The following is a 24554-nucleotide window of genomic DNA, read 5'->3' on the forward strand; positions in this document are numbered from 1 at the left end:
AAATCTGAAAAAATGTAGACCAGCACAGCGACTGAGAACTGCACCCGGGCTGTAGCCCCTCCACTAAATATTTTGCTTTTAACGATGTGGCAACTGGAGCGCCTGGGCTCAGGATGTAGCCCTCCGAGGCTCCTCTTGCTTGTTTACACCTATCTCTGCGCTCTTGGAGGTGAGTGGTTTCCGTTCAGTGTGTGTTGCTTTGATTCACGGGGAGCTGTTCCTTTTGTCGGGGGTGCTGAAATCTCTCAGAAACCACCAGCAGCAGCAGCAGCAGCAACAGAGGCAGCGGCAGCAGCGGCGATCGCATCCCGCTTCTGGTTTGAATTTAGTCCCATCCTAAACTAAACCTCCACAGCTGCTGCTTTTAGTCTCGGCCACCGACAAAACCGTTTTCTTGAGCAAAGACTGTCTTCAGTTACGTGACGCATGGGCAAGGTTGCTGCTAATTATGGCACGCAACACACTGACTTGACAGATGCTTCTATAGGTTGTAGGCTGCGATCCTGAGGGCTGAATATATGGCCACAAGAAAACACACCGGGGCTGGACGCTTTCATTGTTGTTGCCTTTGGTTGCTTCTATGTTTGTTTGTCGTTGTTTTGCTTTGTTAAAGAAGGCAAAGACAAGTTAAGACACGTTGGCATAGTGCAGAAATATGTCCAGATTCATCGCACAATGAGGCGATTTTTAAGTCAAACCATGTTACTTCCTGTTTTTTTTTTTTTAATGTAGAAATTGAAAACTGAATTCAAAACGAGCTGATTTAAATGGCTAATTTGTATTTAAACCTCAAAAATCCCTTAAATTCTGTCTCCTTTTATCATAAAATGTGAGCAAAAAGTACAACAGTCTACTATCCTGTCTGTATATTTATTTTCTTTAAAAAAAAAAACATCCTATGTAGACTGACATGCAGAGTGTTTTCCCCCTGTTTTTCACCAAGACATCTTTGCTGCTTCAAGACAAAGCCGTGAAGCAAAAAAATCCTCAGTGCTCAACTGTCTGACAGCGATGAATCCATACCTACAGCACACACTGTACTGACTGTGGTCACAGAAGATCTTAAAGGTCTGTCTGAGGATGTTGCAGTCCCCTGACAGACTTGTTGCTGTTTTGCTCCATCAGTTTTTTGGTAAATCTTTGGACTTGGTTTGAAGATGAAGGCTCAGTTCATCACTTTACCCTGCTTTCTTGGGACATATATATTATGAGGAGGATATATTATAGTTGGGTTTATTCATGAGAAAATTTTGAGCTGGATGATTTTTTTTCTCATGAAATAATAGATGTTTATTTGACTGGTCATTGCCATGATGTTCAGCAGGAACAGTCAGTTTATCAACTCTTGACTGAATGTTGAATTGTGAATGTTTTATGTGTGACAGCTCTGGTGTCGACATCTGTGAGGTTGGTGGAAGGCTGTGTTTGATTTTTGAGGCGTTTGTTCTTGTTGGTGGGTGTGAGCAGGCTGAAGCAGAGGACAGAGTGTGTTGGACCAGGAATGGGAATTGATTGCTAATGGTAAAATTCTGTTGTTACAAATGGCTCCTCTTTTACAACAATTTTTTTTTTTTTTTCTCTCTCAAGATTTTAAAATCCTACAAGATGATGAGTAATTTCAAAGGAGGCTTTACCTTTGCTGTTCCAAAAAATAAAGTTTAAAGATGATCCAGCTCAGCGTTCAAGGATAAATCTGTAGTTGAGATGACAAAAAGCAGGATTATGTCTATATTAAGCCTCTAACAGAGTAAAACAGTGGTTGGGAGGCGCTCATTGAAGAGATTACGGAATTCTGAACCGTGCTGTAAGAAATCCTATAAGCACTCCGCTGCCTTTATCTCCAAATGAAATGTCTTTATTTAGCTGGAGAAAGAAACAAGCATATTAAGATATTTTTGCATGTTTACACCTTCACATTATGTGCAGTTATGAGTGGGGTTGCTGGACTTGTGCTGTTTTTTGGATACACATTACATTTGCAAAATCGTATTTTCACATAGAGGGGATTTTCAAATAATGTCCTGGTATGTGGATGTCAGTCATGAGTTTAATTTGTCTCAACAACCTCAGGTGCTGAGATGTTTAAAATAAAGCCTGTCTTTTCAATTGAGTCTAACTGTATCCACCTATATGCATCTTATACATTACATTAAGTGAAATCTGGCAACAGAAGGTTGTGACAGTTACCAGTGTAATGTACCCAATTTCAGAATAGTGACCACTTGACATTAATAGCAGTTAAAAGTATTTTTTGCACACCTGTATACAGACAGGAGACTGATAACAAAATGAATGCACTACACACTGTCAAATTTATTAACTTGCTACATTTTGCTACGTGATCTCTGTCATTTCGACATACCAACTGTAGCTGCTTAGTCCATTGGTCCCAAACTTTTTCTGTTTGTGACCTCTTAATACAAAACAACATCCTCATGCAAATCCTACATGGTGCAGGTCTTTGAGTTGTGAGCAGATGAATAATTTGAATACTATTTGAATTATTTTTGTATGCTAAAGAGGCAAAACTACAAAAAGTGCAAATATTTTAGAAAAGTCTGACAAATAAACATAATTTTATGTAGCAGGAATTTGATTTTCTGCGTTTTTCTACGTCTAGTAATTATCTCATAACCATCCTGACCCCCGGTTAGTTAACAGTGACTTTCTTGAACAATTTAAAGACTTGTTGAATAATGTAATCACCATTCATATCCAGTGTTAACTCCAGATGTGCAAAATCAGCTTCTGACTTTTCTTTTCAAACATCTGTCTGACCAAGAGGTAACTATTTTTTTTTACAGTGAGTCATTAACTTTTAGTGGTCCCAGCCATAGCTAGTTTCATAGTAATCATAAAAGCAGTACATTTGGTGAGCTTACTGCAGGCCAGCAAGTTTATAGCACCTCAATCTGTGACAAATGACCAGTGACATATGACGAGTTCTCCAGCCTCACTCACAGGTATCCATGTGATGAAAGGGCAAAGGAGAACTTTAAAGTAAAGAAGGCTCACTTAAAATGCAGATAGCAGGCCAGAAGAAGGCTGGGAGCTTTGTATGGGTTTAGGCTTTAGCTCTTGACAGTAAGACTGCTTCATTCTTCTGAGTTTCTGCCTCCTTATTCTGCGCTTTTAGTATTCAAGATTGCCTCCATAGGTGAGAGCCAGCGTGAGCTTTGAGGACGGGTAATAGAGTGGGGGAGAGGAGCCGAGTGGAGCTATTTTTCTCTTTTTACTAACACACATTAGAACACACTGCACATTCAAGAAAACCTTTTCCTTCACGCATCCACGCCTCTGCGCCTTGTCACTGTAGAGGGTCACTTGGTTTTCTTCACTCCCTATCATCATCAAGGCGAAAAGCAGAAGCACTAGAGAAACATGCAGCTGCAAATGACAGCATTAGTACAGTGAGCTTGCTTAGTGTCTCTCGCTACAACTTTTAAATGAATTGGGCTCGTGCTGTTGTAGAGGCGCAGGCTTTTCATTGAATACTCAAAACAGTATTGTGAAATTTTGTACTACTTTTGCACAAATTGCAGGGGAGATAAATTATACCCTGAAAGAAAGAAAACAGGGAAAGACATCACCATAGGTATTCCAAGTACAGATGGAAGAAATGGTTACCATGCACAAACACAAAGGGAGTGTGCTACAAATGGAAAACATTCTCCTCCAGTGAACTATAAAGGTGCCTGCACATGCATTCCCATGTAAAACAGCTGCATTCTTTGTATCTATGATAACACTTATTGAAGAGATGCAATTTGTTCTGTCAATGAACTGACTCGCACACACTTTCCTCCAGATTTTGCCCACCTGCTGGGTGTGCTCATTCGCCCAGCCCAGCTCATGTAGGTAATATGGCAGATTACACCTGTCACTTGTTCTGCAGCTTTTATATGCAGAGCCTCAGGTGGATGTAATCCAAGGATTTGACATTATGCAAGGCGTGAGTGAGTCTGCATACATGCATCTGCCTCAGCTGCTTTAAAAGGAGTTAAAGTCTAAGATTACATATTTAGATGATGTAGCTCTCTACAAGCAGTTTTCTGGGTTCGAGGAGAAGCTTGTCATTATGGACTTAAGACAGAGTGACTGCTTATGCCTCGGTTCCATTTACAAGAATCATAGTGCTGCCAACGAACTATTTCTACTTGGGATTCTGTCTTTAGAAGCAAAAGTCTTCATCATAACTCACGTTAGTCACGCTAGCGGCATGGCTCTGGATGACAATGTGTCTACCGGTCGATCGGTCCAGCACTTTCAGACACTTTTGGTTCAGCGTGTTCAGACTGAAATCTTTTGACATGTATTGGGTGTTTTGCCATGAAATTTCATACAGATACCATGATCCCCAGAGGATGATTTCTTAAGACTTTATAGCTCACATGACTTTTTATCTAGCGCCACCAGTCAAATTTTTCACTTACCTTGTGAAATATCTCAACATCTACTAGATGGATTGGCACAAAATCTGGTACTTGCAATCATGGTCCCCAGACGATGAACGCTAATTACTTGATGATCCCCTCACTTTTCACTCATTGCCGTCTTCAGGGCAAAATTTCAATTTATCCATTACTTTGGTTTATGACTAAATATCCTCATCCTCACACCTTAGTAAATGTTAGCATACTAACACACTAAGCAAAGATGATAATCAAGGTAAACATTAAACCAGCTAATAGATTGCATGTTAGCATTGCCATTGTGAATATTTCAGCATGCTAACATGCTAAACCAAGATGGTAAACATGGTTAACATTATACCATTAACATCAGCATATCGCTGTGAGCATTTCAGCATGTTGACGTTAGCATATTTAGCTGGAAGCAAAAATGTTGTTCCAAGATGCTTCCTCACAGCTGCTAGCATGGGTTTCTTTTTTGTTTTCCTGATCAAATGTAGGTTACCCTGTAACTTTCTAAATGAGGATATCTCATGTGTTTCTCATGTTCATCCTCACAAATGTTCAGGGACACTGTCCTCTGGTTCTGCTCCCTACAGATTGCCTTTTTGTGACTGAATACTTCACCCGCACGCCTCGTAAACTGAATGCTTTCAACTCCTTCGCCAGTGTGGAACTGTTCCACTTCAATGTGCCTGATGACACCATGATGGCCGTATGGAACCTCATCACATTCAAGGAGCAAGGGGGCACATTTGGAGACAGCTGCCCAAACCGCAATGTGACTGTGTAAGACGATGAGTTTGTCACAACAACTTTCTCTTTTTCTGAAGTTTCTTGGGTTTAGCTTAAAGTGTCTCTTTTGGTTTTCTTTTGCTCAAGCTACAGTGCTCCTTCAGTGGGGTACGAATAGACAATAATATGCATCTTATATTCCTTACCTTTGGGAAAAAAAGGTTATAGCAGCTGGTTAACCCTGAGCAGTGTCAGCTATTACTGGCAGCCTCAACATATGGAGGGACTACTGTAAAAGTAGTTAGATGCATTTAGATTTTAATTTTTTGTCTGACTGTTTCTATCAGATTTGTGATCAGTGTTTGTCATGAAACCTGGTGTCTCAGGTGACTGTTCTGTGTTCCTGTGATGTTGTGAATGATGTGGTTATCACATTCAAATGTGTAGGACTGGATATGATTATTAATGTTGTGGATTTGGATCCTTCAAATTTTAAATAGAAGATGCCATCTGTGCTCATGTTGTCAGCTGTTCCTATGGATGAATTTCATACTTGACAGATGCATCTGTTGTTTATGAAAATATTAGGCCATAACAGGGATTGGATTTTGGCTTTGTGATTAATAGGTACTTCAGGTCTGGGGCTCCACCAGTAATCAACCCCCTGTACACCCGCTTCCCTCGGGACACAGTTGTCCCAGGGTCCTTTGCTGTGACTCTGACCTGGACTCTTCCAAACCGTACAACAGGAGCATTCAATGTGACCAGCCCACTCCCTGGAGACTGGTTCCTAGCAGCACATTTACCCAAGGATGAAGGCAAGATCTCAGTCAAGGTGAGTGTGGCCGTTTAGCACAAATGGACATTGTGGTTTCATATTAAGAATTGAATTGGTGGGTTGTTTTGGCGATGTAGTTGGTGCTAACATGGGGCACTGTGTTGTTTTGACACTGCACTAGACAGCAGACATTTTGACCTGTCATAGCAGGAAAAGCACAGGTGAAACAAATTTTAATAGGGTGTCCCAGTGATCCAGCAGGTACAACACCAGGACAAAGGAACACCTCATCTAAATGGAATGTGGTCATTTTGAATTTTGAATTGGCACTAAATGAAAAGTTATTTACATAAATGTCTAATCCAAATTTCATGGCAATCAATTTTCTTCTAGCATTTAGCTCTATATACATTATTATCTGTTGCACTACTTATCTGTATGTTACAGTGTTGTATGGTCCCTCAGATAAATAGATAGATAAAATCCAGTAGTTGTCACTCAAAACCACACGTCAATCAACCTCACAGTGGCACTAGTGTAAAAGTCAGTGGATCACATCGTTGGGATTCATCCCCCTGAGGATCATGGATGTATGTGCAAAATGTTTTGACAGTCTATCCAATAGTTGTTGAGATATTTTGGTCAGGACCAAAGTGGTGGACATCTCTCATGAATGGAGACTGGTAAAAGAGAAGCTTATTTATGCTAATGCGTTATGTAATGCAAATTCAGTGAGATCTGCATCTAAAATAGTCTCCTCATGGTTACTTAACTTCCCATCATGATAAAAAAAAATGATGTAAGAATTCGCTGGGATTAATATTCCAGTTTGTGCGGCAGAGTTTAAAGAAGCAGAACAGCGTCAGAGAGTTTTTCTTCATCTCATCATGTTCTCCTATTTGGCTGCATAAACACCTGCTGATTTCCATTTCAGGCAATTTATTTGTCGCTGGCATGGTGTTCAGTTGTGCTTCCTTTGTGGTTTCCACTGGCTGGCAAAAGTGCACCTGGAATACACAACAATCAGAAATATCATCAAAAGTTGCTATCAACATTGCATGTACAAAAGAATTGGTTTGCTCTGGGGGCACTGGGAATAGAGGCTGCTGTGGCTAAAATGTGATCTGCTTCCAATGACACTGTATAGATGGAAATAACATACTTTTTCCAAATTCTGCTTTCTGAAGCAATTTTCTAGCATCCAAGATGTTTTCTGTTCAGAAAGGAAACATGGAAAGAAGCGTTGCAAGCTGAAGGGAGCAACGCACACTGCATTTATAACAATCCCAGTTGAATTTAGAACACAGTATGTGACGATTTAGTGACAAAAAACAAAGAAGCAGTGATAAACTGTGTTATCTGTCAAACCCATAATCTCCTCATGTACACTGACTTGCTGAAATTGCAATAAGGGTACGCCATGTTTTGTCCTTCCACAACAAAGAGTCTCTGTTCTCTGTATATAAGCACATGTATTTCAGGGTTATAATATATAATATATTAACTTCCTTGGAATTATTTGACCTTTATATCTCTGTAAATGACCTTATTGTGTCTAAAAAGCAATATGCATACTGTCATACAAAGCTCAGTGTAAATGAGGAAACTGAAGGGAAATTATAGGAGTATAAGATATTAAATGTTGACCTGTTCATCCAACCATTTTACAGCGTTTGTTGGTACGACTTCATCAAAGTGTATGGCAACCAATTTATCTTGTATCTAAGTAACAGTGATGCTCGTTAGTTTTAGGCTGTAATGACATGGTAATAAAAGTAAGGATTGTGGGGATTCACAGAAAAAAACTGAATCTTAATATACTCGGTCACAATTCTGGAAGAGTGACTAATTTAATTAACAGCTTTCATTTCATTTACAATGGAAGAAATGTTCTTCATTCACTTTTATCTCACTTATCCATTATTTAAAAAGATGTTACTGGTTTATGATGATCATTAAAATCAGGGTTTGACATAATGGTTTGCCAGTATATATTAGCCTTTTATTAAATGCTGGATATTGGCCAGGCAGCGTTGTCTACTGTCAGTTCAATGGATTCAGTTTAAAACTGCAAATATATAGCAACAATCTGTAAATTCAATTGTTCATACGTTTGTTTATTTCGTAAATCGGCATAATTCTTCATCCAAAGACCAAACACATTAAATTATCTTAGCTCATTATGTATACTTTTACAATCTAATGTCATCTAACATATTGTTCATGCAATACATCCTTCCTGTTTGAGCCTTAAAGGTGTTTCTGTCTCGTGAATTTGTTTAAATGTGAGTATTAAAAATATAAGAGGTGCAGTATACGACGGCACGAACTGCACACTCGAAAATTACCATAGAGTTCAATGGTGAACATAAGCTCTCAGAGGTTGCATTTATTGCAGGACTATTGCAATGGATTGCACTAAATTGTTCAGGTGTACCTAATAAACTAGAAACTAGAAAATTGCATAGTCTCGGGTCATAGGTCATCCTGACTGAAGGAGGTAAAATAATGCAATTAGTCAAGGTTTCAGTGGTGGTGGTGGTGGTGGTGGTGGTGGGGGCTTTAGGAGGTTTAGAGGCTTTAGAGGAGTTGTAGAGGCTTTAGCACCCTGCCAAGACTGAAATTCTGGGGAAAATGAATGAATGCTTATATCTTTTTTGGCATGAAAATGGCAATATTTAAAAGTATTGAACACCATCAAAAGCTATCTGCACTTACAGTGTAAAAACATTGGCTGTCAAAAACCCATATTGGTTGAGCCTTAATTAAAACACAACTTGCCCTACAAGACACATGTGCAGGTCCAACTGACAGGCCATAATAAATCAAAGGGTCACCTCAGCAGCTCCCGGACTAATGACATGCCACAGTAATTGTGGCTCAAGCAGGAGGGGTTAGTGATCAGTTGACAGGAATGAAGAACCTCGTTTGGCATTCACACCTGTCCTTTTGAATCAGGCACAGAATGCTCATGTTCTTTTTTAAAACAAATTTTACAGCAGATCATGTGTAGAAACAATACACGGCCTGCTGGCTCTAAGTCATTCTGTCTGCTTGGCTCATCTCACAGAGTAATGCACATCAAGAATTAATGGTTCAGAACAACACAAGTGAAATAGCGGGTGCATGTTACACTGTGTGGCAGGCAGAGGGAGGACAGAGTGATATTAATCCAGGAAGCTGACAGGCTTTATGCACACAGTCCATTAGGAATTTTCAGCCACTCTGAATGATATCTAATCTCCTCCTTACCAGCCTTTAAGAAATATTGGTGAGCTAACCACTGAAATACCATCTAAGCCACTGCTGTGATATCTTTCTAGGGTCTGTCTGAAGAATGCCAGTATTTGTTCCAACCTCAGCTCATTGTCCAGAGGCTAATTGGGATTTCAGTGCTCTATCCTGGATACTTCATTGACCAGATGATCCCCATCCACAACAGATCTGCACTTTATAAGTAAGTCTTCTAATTTAGCTTCCGAAACCTGAAAGTCAGAATGGATTGCCTTTGAAATTATGTACTCAATCTAATCTAATAGGAAATTTTTTTTTTTTTTTTTTTTTTTTGCACAATCTATCTCTTCAGTTCACCTCCTCATCTGCCTCTTAAGTAATGATTTTCCTGGAGTGTTCTGCATAACCTTATATTGCTTTTTCATTTTAAAAAGATGCAATTTCCCAATGTGTGCTTGTAGTCTGAACAACTTTATTATCTTCCTCTCCTTGAAAAGTCACATTAGTCTTGTGAGCAGAGCAATATGATTTATTTTCAGATGCTATTTGCACCCAGGTTTATAACAATGCCAACAATACTATATGCACTGTTGCTATATGCTATATGCTAATGCTATATCACAGCCAGTGTGGCTATTTTCACCCGGATGTATATAGCATGGCAGAGATAAGCACTCAGGTGTCTATAGCCAACAGTGCTATTTGCACCCAGGATAGATAGCCACAGTGGGTATTTACACCAGGGTTTTAGTGTCTCCTGGACCAATTCATTGAGTCACACGGGTGAAGATCTGGCAGAAAGACTTTCTAACGTGGTTAATGTTGTGAAAGAGTCTATTTGAACTCAAACCATGACTTTTCCCTTAACCTAACCAAGAAGTTTCATTGCCTTAATCTAAGCAAACTGCATCTGAAAACTGAATATGATAATAACAATAAAAACAAGATAATAAATCAACAAAGTCTAAAAACAAATATGTTCTCAATGGCAGCAGACATGTACAATGGTACCTGGTGTATGGCGCTTATAAAGCAGTGCATTGCAACATTTTCCGCTGTCCTGGAAGCCATTTTTTAACGGCACAATAAACAAGCTGCTAAGGGAACCACTACTTGTTCCACACAGGTATAAATAGCTGAATAGCTGCCATGTAATTATTTTCACCTAGGTGCAAGTAGACGTTTCATTTTCCAGGTTTATATTCATTTTTTCTTGATCTTTTTTTTTTTTTTTGCAAAAAAATTTAATAAGGATAATCAAAATGTCAGTTGCTCAGTCAAATACTACATATTTACTTATGTAAGTTGTTGGAGGTATTTTCAATCTTTGCAGCACTATTTATTCAGATGAAACAGATACAGAAAGATATGGGTTTACCTGCTAACATAAATGTCTTTTATATAATAAATACTGTACAATACTGTTCTAAAGCATACTGGATAGTTTATAGCCTACAGCACATTGGTATTATTCCTGCCTAAAACATGTGTGTGCGTGCCTATCTGTGTGTGTGTGTGTGTGTGTGTGTGTGCTTTTGCAGAGTGTTCATCCCCAATTATATATCAAAGGTGAAGGTTCAGCTGGTAAACTGCAGCACCAAGAACAAGAGTAGCGACAGTTGTCCCGTGGTGCTGAAGATAAGAGCGCGGGCGCCACCGGTGCATAACTCAAGTGCCCTCGACTGCAGGGAGTGGAACCCCTGTGAATTAGACACCCTCGTTCCTGCCTGGGAACAATGGTACTACATCCTGGTGGAGAGATATCTAAGTAACTCTGACGTCTACTTCCGCATCGGGGTGCAGGTCACAGGTGAGTGTCTTAATTTACTTTTTACCATCCTAAAATAAAGCCGCAATATTCATTTTGTAGTTTTATTAGAATAACAAAGACTAAACACATTGAAAACAGCAATAAGCTAGTATTGATTAGACACTATCAGTCTGACCATGGAGGCAGAGGGCCTCATTTATTCATTTCAATCAGCTTGAAGAAGTAAAAGTTAGAAAAATATATAATTTAAAGTAAGCCAATGTAATGTTGGTTTAACAGCAGCCTTTCTAACCAAAAATAGCTACACTATGTAACATTGTAATGCGTAACAGAAATACAAGCAAAGAAACATCAACCTTCAGCAAACTGACTCAGTAATGTCAGTGACACAATATCTAACTAAAGTTTGCAAGTGTTAACTAACATTAACCACCCTTAGCTACTGTTCATACTCCAGGTTTTACTAGGATCAGGGTACTGCCACTCCAATATATGTTTCATATTATTCATGATGTAGGTACTAACAGTAGAGGCTATCTGTACACAGTGGTTTGCATGCATGAATACTAATATGCTTCATACAGTAACATTGTTTACATAATACGAAGAAAGTATCAGAAATTGAAACTCTGATGTCTTCTTGGTGTTTCATAGTGTGTGATTCTGTTGATTGCTTAAGTGTATTACTAATGCTTCTGTTCATTTACTGTTATTCTGATTATTTAAAGCCAAGCACAATATTTTAACACCCTGGTGGTTTCGCTTCTTGTCTTGAAAAAAACATCAGGGCTTTTCACACAGTGAGGAATAGGTTGTTGTGTAAATGAGCATTTTACCAATTTTGTCAATTAAACAAAGTTATTTAATTGTTTATTAAAGGTAATGTGTTGGATTTCCCTCATTATTTTCAAATAAATTATGATAATGTTTATTGCCACAATCTTTTAGCTGTTTTAGTTGATTCCAGTGTTGTTCATTATTCTTCTTCCTGCTGCTTTTGAAGTGTAATTTAGACGATGCTGGGGTGGTTTCTGTGAACCTGAAAACTCATAAATTAGACTAAACAAAAGCTCGGAGTGGAATTTGGCAGCATATCATATCCAATATCCAAAATTATGCAGTCAAAGTATGAAGAATTTTGGCTTTCAGTTTGCAAAGGCACTGATGGAAAAAAATAAGAGATTGTTATAGGTGTAATGTTGTCTTTGTATCAAAGCAAAAAATGAATAAAAAAATGCCTCCAAGATGCTCACGCTTCTTACGGATACACGAGGCAGAAATTTAGGACCTGTGTTTTGAATGGAAAAGGGAGGCCAGACACAGCTGGACCGTCAAGAGGCTTGTTCAAGAAAAGACCGGAGCTCAAACTGAGGCGATTCATGAGGGATTGCTATGAGGCCAGTGATACCACGCTTAAGTGCTACATGCTGTTTTTGGGTTGTGGAGTGCCGAGATATTCTTTATGCTCACTCCGCAGGGATGGCTCACAAATCTGTGGGAAGTCCACTCCCATGTAGCAATCCCCTCCCTCTGTTTGACACTGTACAGTGCACTTTGTCACCATGGCAACACAGACACTAATTATTCACACTCTGTCTCTCCCCCTGCCTGCCAGGCAGATCTTACTTGACCTTTTGTGGATTTAAATTGAAGAACACCTCAGGTTCAGGGAAAAGATCATCTAGAGTGCTCACCTCCTCGTGCTTTCTCGCTATCATTCGTTATTGTTGTTATGAACAGTCGCAGAAATATGAGCCCTTATTCGAATTCAGTCCAATTTACAGGTATCGGGGTTGCTGGCTAAACAGAGAGTGGTGAAACTAGGAAGCACTTGATTATTTATTACTGTTGTTTATACAATATTTCCACTGCAGGTGTCTTTTCCCTGAATAGCTGATTGATCGCTGAAGAATGCTTAGGAGTTTTGCTCTATATGAAACCATAAAGAATCCATTTCTATGGATTATGAATTGGTTAGTTATGAAACAGTATGTTTAAACAGCACCCTGCTCTGCCAGCCACCCACACATATACAGACAATAACTGGTGCTATATATTTGGGTCTTTTATTTAACACAGATTTTACTTCTAGTTTCTACCAAAGTTACATTTGCCTGGAAGCTGCAGTATTTGGTATTTAGGTATTTTTAGGAATGCTTCAGCTGCCTGAAGGTACATGAAAATACTTCAAACCCTTTTCAGAGACAACACTATGCAAACGAGGCTGAGGCAGAAAAGCCTTTGAAATCCTTTACCCTTGGGGATTGGTGGTATTTGATGGTATTTTGCCAGTTGCCATCAATGACCATTTTGGAGAGAGTTGCTTTGTGTTGAGTGAATGCATACAGTTTGCAATTACTGTGAATCTTTGTCTCGTTAAAAAGCAGTGTACAGTGCTGAACCTTGCTGTTTACATTATGGAAACCAGCCAAAAGGGGATCATTTCAAACATTTACAGAAGACTCGGTTGCTTAGCATGTGTGATAAGGCAAGAAAAGTAACTGACTTGATTATTGCCTGTTTGTTTGAGATTTGCTGGGGATCGGTTGTTTGATTACATGATATGGATTATTACATTAAACAAGATGTCACAAGGTGCTTTTTTTTTTTTTTTTTTTTTTTTTTTTTTTTTTTTTTTTTTTTTTTTTTTTTTTTAAACCTTCTGCAACAATCCAATGTTCAGCACATACAGGCATCAGTTTGACTGGTATCCTTTGGGAATTTGACATCTGTCTTTTCTGAACAGATTGCTCCAAGCCCAATTTGTCAAAGGACCAAGCGCAGCCCAGCTCCTCCATGAACATGCCTCAGTCTTTTGGAACGGCGATGGGTTTCTCCCTGTCTGAGACGCTCTCGGTGGCGACCCTGCCCAGCCTGACGCAGAACGCCAGTCACCTGCACACCTCGGAGGACAGCATCATTTACCTCGCCCCCACCGCCGGCACTAACAAGTGCTGGCCCATCCGCCCGACTCTGCGCAATGAGCTGGACACCTTCTCCGTGCACTTCTATGTCTTCTTTGGGCCGAACATATCGATTCCACCTGACAGGGCCGCCGTGTTCGCCATCAACCTGATGCCAGTTTTAGACAGTGGAGGAGTCCTCAACATGGAGCTCAAGCTCAACATGGTGAGTCCCTCAGATAAGGCAATGCCTGAAAATATAAGGTGTTTCTGATGCTGTTAATAGTTAGTTTACTTTTTACACAGGGAAACAGGGCTTTATTTTTAATTGTGAGCAATTGACACAAATGCGCAATGTGCTAATTGCTTCAGTTTGTGTTTCAAAAAATTAAGGACTGGTCAATAAAGTATTGAGTGAATGCTTGAAAAATTTAGAGGCATTGTTATAAGGTTAAGTAATTCATTCAAGAAAACGACAGCTGAAGGAGACATTTGGTTCAATATGTTGGGAAGGGCTCTGTTCCCGCCTTCACCCTTCAGATGCTGTGTGCGCTCTACTACTGCAAAGGATCAGACTGTAATCAAGAATGCAAATATGCACCAGTCAGTAAAGGGAAAATCCCCAGCTAGCAAGGGTGAATAATTGGGCTCACAGACTGCGTGGCTGTGCTGGCCTGCTAAATATGGATGCTCGTGTGGTTGCAGACTTTGCTGTGGGAGCTGAAAAAGTTTGCAGTCAAACAGACGCCAATGTTTGGGAATGTGACATATGTCTCTAATTGAGAGTGAACAAAATGCAAAAAATCAGCCAAGCAGGATTTGGTATGTCTTTGTTAAGCTGTCCTTTAGATAGTAATGTTATTAGGAATGCACCTGCAGTGGCTCTAGAGGTCTGCAGGGAGCCAGAAACTGGAGAGCTACAAGCTGGCAGATGGACTTTTAAACATTTTACTCCTAATAGAAAGCAAGCCAGCTAGTGTTGAAATAACTAGAGGATGAAGCATAAAAGCCTGGCAGATATCTTTGATTACTCAGTTCAAAGGAATATCCTGACATTTTGGGAAATATGCTTTTTTTTCTTTTTTTTTTGTCTTCCGGGGAGTTAGATTGATATCAGTTTCATCTCTGTCTGCGTTTAGAAAAGATATTTGGTCAAGGGCATATTTTGCCTAAGGTACCTGTAGCTTAGCACAAAGGATGGAAACCGGAGGAAACAAGGAAAAATACGCCATTCCAACAACTGAAGTTAACAAAACAATCTTGCCACAAAGTGGTAGAGTTTTCGATCAGCAGAGTTGCCCAGTGGTTATAGAATCACAGATATTACAATTCCCATTATTCAGAGCACTCTAAGTACATCTCATTGATTCTTCCTTAAAAGGTGCGTTTGAAAGTTCATTCATGACCCTAGAAAAAGTAATGTGATATGAATGAAATCTCCAGAACAGCCAGTTGAGGTGAGATTGTTTTTTAACTACTGTGTCTGAATTTGTGTCTTGTTTGCCACCAAACTAGCCACCGATAAATCCACGAATCACCTGGGATTTGTTCAGACTTTGGAAGATGTGCGCAGCCAGTGTGAACAAGCATCTTCACATGGCTGCATGCGGTGAACCATGTGAAGAGCCTCGGTTATTGGTCACTGCAAAAAGCTTCAGTTCATAATCGAATTGCTGTAAACCCTTATCAGTTCAACTGTACTGCAAATAAAGCTCAATTAGATGATCAATTGATAGACAGAAAATTAATCAGCAGCTTTTTTTGTTTATCTTCTATGTCATTTTTAAACCAAAATATATAAAATGTACTTGTTTCATCTCACCTCACCTCTCACCTTCTTCTTTTTAAATGATATTATACTTTTTGGTCTACAAAACAAGACATTTGAATATAATGTCAGTTTAGGCTCGTTTCTTACCCATTTTCTGAGATTTTACACACAAAACAATTAATCAATTAATCTAGAACATAACGTCAGATTAATTGCTGATGAAAATAATACTTTGTTGTAGTCCTACATGTCAATATGACAGGTTTGAATTTGGGCAAATGCAGCTTCCCTCTGCTTCTGAATTGTGTGATAAGCTAAGGCTAAACACATCTTTTATCTCGACTGAACACACAGAGATGAAATTGATGATCGATCTTCTCATCTAATCCCCGGTGAGAAAGCAAACAGGCGCATTTCCCAAAATGTCAGAGAAAAAACACAAATAGTTGACTTTTAAGGAAATTACAATTATTGACTGAGGAATTAATTTGATGGTTTATTGAGTGATTGCTGGGTTGATGTGGCGACATGGCGGGTTCACCTCATAAAAAGATCGTCCTGGGTTTGGAAATGGCAACCGTGGCAATGGCAACCTTTTTCTGCTGAGTTCTCATGTGTTCCTCATTTTGTACATTTGCCCTCTGTTTGTACGTCTCCGTGTTAGCTCTGCTAAAGCAACTTGTCCTGGATGTTTCTCTGCCCCCGTGCATTGCTGGGATACGCCCCGACCCCTCCCACCCTCCTTTCCACGCCCCAGTACAGTGACAAGTGGGCTTAGTTGATTGATTTTAAGTTGATGGATTCTGTAGATGTCAGAGACAGTATGCTGTGGTGAAAACCTGGTTGCTGTGATGTTGCCACAAGAATGTATTCTTCAGAGAGACTGTCATTCTATATTATTCTATGGACAGATTTCTCCCCCCTCGGCGATGATCTGTCACTTGCTTGTCACAGGCGCAGAATCCAGTCAGCCACTGCCAGTGGGGGACTCTGGCAGATTTGCAGAGCTTAAGGAGACAATAGCTGGAGCTGCTTGTCTGCCTTGCATCACTCTCTGTGTAAGAGTGTGAATGGAATGCATTTGTCTTTTATTTCCACTGATAGCTCAAACTGGCAATGTATCCGTTTTCTTTAGTTAGGGCTCATGCAGAGAAAGAAATTGTGAGCAGTGTAATGAGCATTAGTCCTTGACATAATGTGGGTGTTGTTAACTTTAATATATTGCACTTGTTTTTGCCAAAGTAATCCACCACTATCTTCTGGGTATCAGGGCCCAAAAGTGACATGGGAAATAAATGACTAAATAAGTAAAAAAAAAAAAAATGAGCATGATACATTTAAATAAATGAATGAATAGAAATTAAATAAATATATAAATAAATAGGCAATGGCAATAAAAAAATATAATATATAATATTTTTTATAATATTTATATTATGGATAAATACATGAATAAATAAATACAGAAAAAATTTCTTTATTTATTTCCCATTATTCTGTTTATCTATTATTTGTTTGGAAAAGTTTGTTCTTTTTCATTTATCATGCTCATTTATTAATTCATTTATTTGTTTCCAGTGTCACTTTTGTTCTCACATATCTTAGATGTTAAATTTGACTAGAAAATACTGAACTGAAGCCAAAAGAAAAAAACTAAGAAATGTTCATGTTAAATTCATGTTTCCTGTTGCTAAGCAGCATTGGTATGTTTAGTGATGTTCCGAGGATGAGATGCTTGTAAAACCTTTTTTATCTTAATCATAATGTCCAATTTCAGTCAAAATATGAGACGGTTTGATGTTTCATTGAGCAAAAAGAAAACTCATCATGGAGTCTATTTTAATTAGTTTGGGCACTGGCCACATATAGTACATAGTGCCAACTTCATCCATGTTTTTGCATCAGTTGGCATTGTGTCCTGCTTGGCAAATGTCATCAGCATAACTCCTGGGAAATTCAGCAAATCAAAAGCCACACGAGGACACACCAGAGATGAACTGACATTCATCAAAAGTTCTTTCTATCTAAAGCAGAGGTGAAGTATCTGTGCTGTTGCAGAAATGTTTACTTATTTATTTATTTATTTTACAGTACTTCGCTTCAGTCACCTTGAGTACTGCATTGTTGGAAGACAGTGTTCCTGATTGAATTATGCCTCTGCCACTCACATACCACAATCATAACTAACAGCTGCATAATGGATGAGGCATATAAATCACAATATTAAACGTGATTAATGTAGCGATGTTCACAACGATGTTACAAAGTGCTTTACAAGTAACAGCAATAAATAAAAGCCCAAACAAAATTAACATTAACGTTCCAGACATGAATTTTAAATGGAGCACACACACACAAAACCAAAAACAGGCAAGCACAACAAGAACTGAACATACATTAAGAACAGTGCCCTGACAACAGAAATGTATTTTTAGAAGTGATTGAAATCCATTCCTCAGCACTGATCACTGGACAGCGAAGATGCAGGGTGCGGAGGAATGGTCAGCCTCCAGCTAGAGGGGAAATGATACGAGATGGAGCTGGACGGCAGATTGAGCCTCGAACGTTATCAGCAAAATCTTAACATCTGATCTGACAGGCAGAGGGGAGTCGAAAACAAAGACATTTCCTGATTTTGACACCACGATGAATGGTTCAGATGACAGATCTGAGAAAGTTTAAACATCACAAAATAATCATCTGCATCTTGAGAGCATCTTGTTTCCTTTATTTAATGTTTTTCCTGGTGAACCAGGTTGCTTATGGGCACATAACGTGCGGGGATCATTTGTCAAAGTGTTGACCATGGGATTGACTCTGGAAAATACATTGATTCCATTTGCTGCTTTCACTTTAACAATTAATGACTTTGAAAATGTACACACGGCGAGGTGCAGACCAGTGTGAGCTTCAATACAGGTGCATTAGAATTGTTAGTGACCATGCTTCATTGGTTTTTTTTACACATTTTCGGCTACATTGCCTTCATCACGGAGGTCACCACCTGTAAAGTACAAGAGGTGAGATGGGCAATTGCAAATATCTTACCTTTCAGAGGAGAGTGCGATTATGGCTGTAATCAAAAGAGCTAAAGACATAAGAATTACATTTTCAGGGTCTGTTTGTTAATGTCATTTTGGGGAATATCACTGTGGATTGAAATATAAATGTTTCTGGGATGTATTGATCCTAATGATGTCATGAGAGGAATTATATACCATCATATTTTCAACATTGAAACAAAATCCGGTGGAATCTTATTTTCATTTATTCAGTTTAATTGCTAAATGCAAAGGAAAACAAAGACCTATGTTGGTATTTCTATCAGTATTTTTCTTGTGTGCCAGGAAGAACATGTAATGAGAATTTCAGCCACAACACAAGAAATATTTGTCTTTGTTTCTCTTGTGTTTTCTTTTTCTGTTCAGTTTTCAAATAGTTGGTGTTTTCAAATAGATGTCGGTAGGCTAATTACACTGAGCACAAAACCACAGTGAAGCCCCGAAAGGATTGCTGAATCATATAAGAGCTCTGTGGAGCTTTATCTGGACCAGGGTGGTGGGTTGATTTCCTCAAAATTACATACTGTATCTTCTGAGTCATACAAACTTAATAATAAACAGCAATACTGTTGCTGTCACTTTCTGTGCTTGATTGTTTGTGCGGACAGATTATGGATTAACGAGCCCCTCGGCACAGACGTTTTCAAAACCCTCCTTATATGTAGCAGAAGTGTCTGTGTCTCTTGAACACTGTGAAAGTGAACCATAACTCTGCTGTAACCATACAGTGAGTGCTCTTATTGGTTAATAACTGCACCTGAACTTCAGCTTACTGTGTTTTGGTTATGCACTGTCTAGCTACATTCAGTAGAAGGAAATAAAAAAATAAAAGAAAGAAATAAATAAATTCCAGATGCATTATGGGCAGATATCAAGTAAGGGACTCTTATTTGTATCAACAGCAAAACAAGAATATGAATGTACAGCCATGCTGGTGGCTCTGTGAGGCAGTTGAGCAGGTATAATGTTTAGCATGCTCTCCATGTTTGTTAGCATGTTACTGTACAAACTGGACAAAGTGAGCTTGAATGTGTGCGTCAGGTTCCAACCTCGTGGTGCAACGAAGAATCTCAGGATCACCAAAGTCATTAGGATTCATCATCTGAGGACATTGAAAATCTGTTGTAAATAGTAATCCATCCAAATTGGTGGACCAGCAGACCGACAATGCATCATGGCTAAAAATCTCTCTACTTTTGACTGAGCTCTTTTACTTACCAACCAGAAATGTTGATAACAGTCACATTGTATAGAGAGTGTGCTTTGGGCGCTTCCTGACCGATTTGCGTCCCCTTTGCCTGTATCCGGGGGGTCCGTTCGGTATTTTGTCCATGAGTGTTTCCTGCTTGATTCTTCATCTTCAAACTGTGGGGGAGAGCTGGGACAAAAGGGGGAAGGGACTGTCTTGAAATGCCAGTGGGCATGATTGAGTCTTACCACCAAGAGAGTGCAGGCCAGATGGTGAGTTTAGGAAGCTTGAAATCTCAGCACCTGGCAAAGTGTTTGTTGAGTTATTGCATTAATCAACAACTTTGCCAACTCCCTGCGAATACATTATGCTCATTTTGTGCAATTTATTTTACTATTTATTCAAGAAATATTAAGTTATCCAAAACTACAAGGTTTGTTTCCCCCTGGACACAAAGCCAATGCATGAAATGTGCTGAATCTCGGTCTGAGATAGAAGCTGCAGATTCAGGTTCAGTAACTTAGTTCGACACTTTCCGCTATGGTTGTAAAACATGTCAATGCTCTGCTGCAGCTACTCTTCCTTCCCAGAGACACTGCGAATAAATTAGGAGGAATTTTGAAACTTGTGAAGTGTCAAATTATGTGCTTAAGTGCACCCTGATGCTTTATGAACACATCCAGTATTTCTTCGTGCTATTTGTTCTCCTGTTGTTCTTTTACTGGTGGCAAATTGGACCGAAGTGGATATTGTTCACCTCCCTGCAGAATGAGCCTGCTTGTATAGGCATATATAATTCCCAACGCTTGAATAATTCTCCTCCAGGATTTTTTTATTTTTTATTTTTTATTGCATGAGCGTGTTAATGTATAATTGATGCTCGAAGGAGATAAACTGCCAACATCTTCATTTAGGTGCCTGGAGCAGACAGAGGGAGAGCAGTTTCACTTGATTTGTTAGTTCTAAAGTTTACTATCTAACAGCTGAGGGGAAATGAGACCCGAGGTAATCATGAACAGTGTTAGCTCACAAGCATGATGGCAGCAGATGGTTGATGGGTGGATGCATGAATGACGTTTGCTTGTGTTTCCTCCTGCAGTCTACGCTGAAAGGAGCTAATGTCACAGTGTTTGGCTGCTTGAATCATGGGATGCCTCTTTTCTTGCGGGAAAACTCATCACTGAAATGTGAATCAGGTATGTCAGATTTAACTGATGAAAGAGCTGCATGTTTTCTAACTCCCATATTAATAAATTGCTTATTGCCCCTAAGAATATTCCAAGTAATTAATGCTTTTTCCGTATGTATAAAACACTTTTCCACCTCCTCTAACTCCCAAAACGCTGACTCTTCATACACAGTTTATTTTTTGCTTAAACTTCATCTTTCATCATCTTTCAAGTTCAATCACTTCCACTTCAGCTCACTCTCCAACCTCAATTTATCACCTCCACACGGCCAACATTTAAATTACTTCAACTGAGTCTTCAACTGCTTTCACCGCGTTCACTTCAACTGATACTTTATCTCCACCCTAGTGTTTACACTGACACTTCAACTCCTTTTACTATTTGTATTTTGACCACAACTCTGTTTCAGTATTTCAGCAGTTTTAAATGTTTTAAGTGCAACATTTTCACGTTCAAGCTCTTCCAGTTGTACACTCTTTGGTTCACTGCTCATTCCTTGTTTTTTCTTCTGTTGCAGAATCGGTGGCCGGGTTTTTCCTTTCTGTGAATGCCTCTGCTAATATCACCAAACTGAGGATCCCCTATCCACAAACAGGCACCTGGTACCTCAGTCTGCGCTCACTATGTGCCACTGAACATGGGTAAGACGGGCACTACTCCACCTGTGTGTTGACATTTATTTATCCTATATGCTTACACTCTCCTTCACTGGAGAACTTCACTCAGCTACATTTAGAATTAGTCATGTTTTTGTCTGTAAAGTGAAATTTTCACAATTTGGGAAATATGCTCATTGGCTCTTTTCGATTAGATTTTATATTTCATTAGTTTAATCTGTAGGAAGACGAAAGATTTCTGTGCCTTACTATTTGGGAGCAGTTCCCTCCTGAGCTCTGTACTTTAGAGCAGGATTTGGGGTTAGCAAAGTTTAACCCTGGGTTTTCAGGGTTACAACGGTGGTTCACTTCTTACTAGGCTACATCGTCATGGTAACTTATGCTGCACACCTAAATTACCTCCAGATAAGAGATCAACGCATATAAAACCACAGCCTACTGACCAATCAATTCTCTTGGAAATGTGATCAACAATCAATTGTCAATTATAGTTCTTAGAAAGAAGAAGAAGAAAATCGGGCAAAATCTGAATCGGCAGGTCAGACTTTAAAAAAAATTGGAAATCGGAATTGTCCAAAAAATTGCAATTAGTGCATCTCTAGGTAAGAGTGGTCAGAGACGAGTGAACACCTTTGGCTCTGCCTGATGATCTTTTATATGAGAGATGTAGCTTGTCTTTGGATGGAAGGACTTATCTATCTCAGCTTCTTGAGCTGCATGTTGCCAGTGCGACAAGTCGGACAAAGTAAATACATGTTACTTACTCCCACAATAATTAGTATATTACATAATTGAGTTTTTTTTTTAGCAACCCAGTAGTTTAGTTTTAACTCTTTGACACATACCCTGTACAAATGTGGCCTGTTGGGGGCTGCCACATCCACCAGGGTCTGATGAGACGCCCCCTTCCACCCCATCCGTTCAGGGACAGCCCACATTATTGCAGAGGGGCAGCTCCTCAGCAGGAGTGTACTCCTATGTAGGAGGGCTCCCTCTTGTTTTCTTCATTTCATTTTTTTCCTCTGTTGGCTGCAAGCAATGACAAAGCCATTTCATTGTGCTTCTCTATACTAATATCATCCTATAATAGAGATGGAAGCACTAAAGCCTAGTACTTGTTTTACTTACAAGATATGAAAGTAAGCCTACTTACTGCTTTGAATTATTTTTTTACATTTATTTTTTATTTCCTCCCAAGTCCGTTTGACACTGCATGGGGCTGCAGCTGAAAGAATAAGGCTAAAATTATAATACATGCAATGAGAAGACATCTAAGCAACACATTCATTTAATGGATTACACAAATGTAATTATAGTGAATTCAACTGGTGTACTAATGATGGGGCAGTAGCTTACACATTCACACAGCATTTTTGTTGCCAGCTGTCCTTCCTGCATTTGACAGCTGCAATTATGTTGTTTTTAGCCTGAATTATGCATTTAACTTCTTCATATTTGCCTAATATTATAGTTTTCTCTTCATTTGTACTTGTCCATGTTTGCAATTGACCATATGCCACAAACTCTTCTATGTGAATGCGCTCATGCCTAGACTGGGTAAACCTGGATTGAATTACCAAGTTGATAAACACAGTCGTCTGACCGCCTAGCGTGATTGCGGTTGCCAGATAAGCCAGATAAGGAAAAGATATCCTGTTTACATTTCACAGCTTGCTTCGTAGTGGAGCCTCTGCTGCTTGACTAACAATTAACTCTTATTCGGTTAATCTTAAATAGTAGTAAATAAAGTTTGTGTGAAGAATATTGATTAAAATTCATTATGGCGGAAAATCGGCTTGATCCAAGGATTCCAATAGTACTCTTCCATGCATGAACGCAACTCCAACTTTGACCTGCAGCAAGTTGACACAACTTCAAGGCTTTGCATATAACGTTGTTATCTAGCGAGATTTCGAGGTGTCAGTTGGTGGATTTTTCTACCTTTGGACGGAGCCAGGGCAGTTGTTTCCTCGTGTTTCCAGTCTTTATGCTAAGCTAAGTTAGGTGGCTGCCAGCGGTAGTTTCATATGTAGCGTACGTGCATAAGAGAGGTATCCATCTTCTCATCTAACTGTGGGCAAGAAAAGCAAATAGATGTTTGCCAAGATGTCGGACTATTGTGTAAATGTGCTCTGGAATAGTCAACCCAAAAAGTCTCCAAAACATAATTTACAAGCAGAAATTCACTGTAAGCAGTTGAATGACTGTTACTCATAAATTTTTGACATTCTCATTATCAGTTCTTTGGCTTAGTCCCAGTGCCCAGTAGCAACCTCTGTGAGACAATATTTGCTGTTGATTACAGGAAGACAACTGAAAATAGGGACATTCAAAATTTCTTAAAAACTCATCTTCATATAACAATTACTAGTTTGTTTACAAAAATTAATAATTCAGTGCTGTAATGAAGACACCGTACTCACTGTTTAAATGGTGCAGCCTCCCTCAATCAGCCACATCCAGTCCCATCTGTCACCCAACAAATTAATTTGGGATTGGCTTCATGAATGTGTCTCTGCTGCACACCTAGCATACGACAGGGAAGAGGGTGCGATTTTGATGTTTAAAAGCAGATTTCTCACATTATACTACATTTGCATATTAGGAAATGTAAACAAATTGATTTAAACATGTTCTCTGAAAAGGCACACAGACCTGAAAATTGAAGGTTCACCTTTAAAGAAAGTTATGTTTTTTAATCAGGGCGTCTTGAATTCCTGCATGTATTTTATTTGGTGAATTAATCTGAATGCAGAAAATGTTTGCGTCCTTCTAAAAACATGAATAGTGAAAGTCTGATTTTAGTGTTGGTCTTTCAAAATGAAGGAGCAACTGCTTTCTTCATATTTTTGTTTATGATCTTCATTATCATGTTCACCATCTGTACATGTA

General features: G+C 39.1%; 1 protein-coding gene across 1 annotated transcript in view; it reads left to right on the top strand.

Annotated features, from left to right (window-relative positions):
• The window catches only part of tmem8b (transmembrane protein 8B), a 40017-nt gene continuing 15463 nt past the window's right edge, over positions 1-24554 (top strand). Inside the window, exons 1-8 of the mRNA XM_023393527.2 lie at positions 1-169; positions 5012-5201; positions 5775-5982; positions 9249-9382; positions 10701-10969; positions 13677-14059; positions 20955-21051; positions 21563-21686. Of these exons, the coding sequence (XP_023249295.1) occupies positions 85-169; positions 5012-5201; positions 5775-5982; positions 9249-9382; positions 10701-10969; positions 13677-14059; positions 20955-21051; positions 21563-21686 (1490 nt within the window). The 5' untranslated portion in view covers positions 1-84. The remainder of the gene's footprint in view (positions 170-5011; positions 5202-5774; positions 5983-9248; positions 9383-10700; positions 10970-13676; positions 14060-20954; positions 21052-21562; positions 21687-24554) is intronic.

The sequence above is a fragment of the Seriola lalandi genome, unplaced genomic scaffold (assembly GCF_002814215.2).
Source record: "Seriola lalandi dorsalis isolate HSWRI2012SDOR001 ecotype SW California unplaced genomic scaffold, Sedor1 jcf7180002054938, whole genome shotgun sequence".
NCBI lineage: Eukaryota > Metazoa > Chordata > Actinopteri > Carangiformes > Carangidae > Seriola > Seriola lalandi.